At 41.8% G+C, this 3,005-nt stretch overlaps 1 protein-coding gene across 1 annotated transcript in view; it reads left to right on the plus strand.

Annotated features, from left to right (window-relative positions):
- atp1b2a (ATPase Na+/K+ transporting subunit beta 2a) overlaps positions 1-1,625 on the plus strand; it is a 7,985-nt gene extending 6,360 nt beyond the window's left edge. The window contains exon 8 of the mRNA XM_008303958.1: positions 371-1,625. Coding sequence (XP_008302180.1) covers positions 371-535 — 165 coding nt within the window. The 3' untranslated portion in view covers positions 536-1,625. The remainder of the gene's footprint in view (positions 1-370) is intronic.
- The last annotated feature ends 1,380 nt before the right edge of the window (positions 1,626-3,005 follow it).

Below are 3,005 nucleotides of genomic sequence, written 5' to 3' on the forward strand. Positions count from 1 at the left end.
ACCTTCCAGATGCAGGACTACAACCTTCCAGACATAGGACTACGACCTTCCAGACATAGGACTACGACCTTCTAAATTTAGGGACAACGACTTTCTAGATTTAGGACTACGACCTTCGAGATTTAGGACTAGAACCTTCCAGATTTAAGACGACAAGCTTCCAGATTTAGGACTACAAGCTTCCAGATTTAGGACTACAAACTTCTAGATTTAGGACTACAACCGTCCAGATGTAGGACTACGACCTTCTATATTTAGGACTACAACCTTCTAGATTTAGGACTATGACCTTCCAGATTTAGGACTACAGACTTCTAGGTTTAGGCCTACAAACTTCCAGGTTGTTTGACTGTGAACTTTATTGTCTCAGGTGAACTACACTCAGCCGCTGGTGGCCGTGAAGTTCCTGAACGCCTCCATGAACACAGACATCAACATTGAGTGTAAAGTCACCTCCAACACTCTCGCCGACGGCAGCGAGAGGGATAAGTTTGCCGGTCGGGTTTCCTTCAAACTACGAATCAACGACAAATAGACACACCTGTCTGCACACCTGTCTCAGGTTAAAGCTGCACTCTTCCAGATGTTTCCTCAGTCGCCCTGTTACAGCCTCACAATGACCAGCTGTGTTTCTATGTTTACGTAGTTTTTCTCCGGCTTCATGATGCCGTCACTGACCGGCTTCATGATGCCTTCACTGACTGTTATTTATCAGTGTTTGTTTTACAGTTGGATGGTCCCGGTAGTCGTGTTAAAACTACTTTTGTTTTTTATTTGAAATATTTCTCCTGATATCGTCAGTGCAGCTTTAACTCAAACAAAGCAACCAATCAGCACGCACACATGCTCTGATGTCACTGCCATTGAGGACACGCAGCGGTCTTCACCTGCATCGTCGATCGATCTGCATGAATCACATATTATTAATCACACCAGTCTGTTTATTTATTCAATATTTATTTATTTTTGTCGTCTTTATTTATGCAGTTATTTATGTCGATTTTTATTTGTTCATGATGTCAAAATTGTTACATATCAAGACATAAACACTTCAGAAGCTACAAGCCACAGAAACTGGTCTGTGTCTTCGGCCACATCAAACCGGTCTCCTGATTTGTTGCCATGGAAGCACCTCAATCCACAGCCAATCAGACTCGAGCTTTTCTAACCATGGCAACAGCATACCTCCTGTACTTTCTGCTTTGCTGATTGGCCCATTAGTAAATTAGATGATTAGTGAATACCTTGCAGACAGTGCGATTAGATAACGAGTTAACGGTTAGGAAGTTGTTAGTTGTGATGTTTTTTTTTTTTGTTCGCTGTTGATTTGTTTACATGTTTGTTTTTGTTTACGAATGTCACCATGGGGATGAGCATGACAACAACACACACACACTGTCTCCTCGACTGTCAATCACCTTGTCGTGCCACGTGAAAATGCCCTTCCCACCTGTACTGCTTTCCACCAATCGTCTTCCTTTGAAGAGTGGCCAGCCAATAAGATGGTCCTGCTGTATGATGTCATATGCTGTTACTTGTTTCTGACTGGTTGATTTCTCCTGCCTGAAAATGTCCTTGTGTTCAACTAACGATAAAAAACAAAGAAATAAACAAAATAAAACCAACTTCTTGCGTCTTCCATGGAGGGGTGGGGCTTAAAACATCTCCAAACATTTAGGTCTACAAACTGCCAGCTTTGATATCGACAAACTCCTGGGTTTTTGGGCCACAAATTTCCAGGTCTAAGGACTACAAACTACCAGGTTGTCAAACTACAAAGTCCCAGCTTTAAGGGGTAAAGACTTCCAGGTTGTTTGATGACAAACCTCCAGGTTTTAGTACTTTGAACTTACAGGTTTTAGGACCACAAAATGTGACATTTCCTGTTTTTGTCATTTGTTTTGTTTTGTTCTTTAAGTGAGGTGAACATGTGGTTGTCGAGGGCTTTTGGCTGTAAAGTTTGCTTGGTTGTGCAGTTTGTTTTGGTGTAAGATGGAGCCCAGTGATCTACAAGGATCCTCTGATGTTTCAGCTCCTGCAGGAGGATCTGGTTTGTTTTCCTGGAGGCTGAAGCTGCCAAGCGCTCGGCTCAGAGCAGATACAGACCAAGAGAGGCTGAAGGACGCTTCCATGTTACATAAGAGCAGAGACAGCAGCAGGGCTTCCTTATATAACAGCATCAATTATAGAGTCCAGCAGTGAGAGCGCTGCTGATCACAGCTGGTTACTACAGCCACTGACATTCGCTGTGCTGCCACCTGCTGGCCACAGTTACACACTACAGCCCTGCAGACAGAAGGCCTGCCAGAAACATGTACAGCTGGAAAACGTCCTTTAACCAAACTGTTAACGCCGTTTTCAACCACTGTGTTCTTCTATATGGACCATTAGTCTGATTAGTTCTCATTTACTGTTTGCTTTGTCAAAGCTGTAATAATATTGAAAAATGTCCTCAGAGATGTTTTTTTCTTTTTTTACAGCCCACAGTCCAAACCTCTAAATTATTAACAATATTTAAACATTTAAAAGCAGCAAAGCTCAGACCTGAGAAGCTGGAAAAATAAAAGGTTTCATATCTTGACAGGAAAAATGACATATTAACCATTTTGTGAAATAAATACTGAATAAATCAACTCATGTTTGAGGCTGTATTTACAGTTGAAACCAGAAGTTTACATTCACTGCATAAAAAGACACATAACCTTTTTTTTTATTAGTGTCTGACTATAGATCAGACTAAACGTTTCCTGTTTCAGGTCAGTCAGCATCATCAACATTAGTTCTATTTGCTAAACACCAGAATACTGAGAGAGATGGAGTTTTTTATGACTTTCTTCAGAGTCAGAAGTTTCCATCCATCTCCTCAGGATCTGCTAGCGTTGCCTTTAAACTCTATGACTTTGGGTCAAACGTTCTGGGTTTCCTTCCACAAGCTTCTCACAACAGTCTGATGAGTTCTGGCCCATTCCTCCTGACAGAACTGGTGGAACTGGGTCAGGTTTGTT

The sequence above is a fragment of the Stegastes partitus genome, unplaced genomic scaffold (genome assembly GCF_000690725.1).
Source record: "Stegastes partitus isolate 25-593 unplaced genomic scaffold, Stegastes_partitus-1.0.2 Scaffold2103, whole genome shotgun sequence".
NCBI lineage: Eukaryota > Metazoa > Chordata > Actinopteri > Pomacentridae > Stegastes > Stegastes partitus.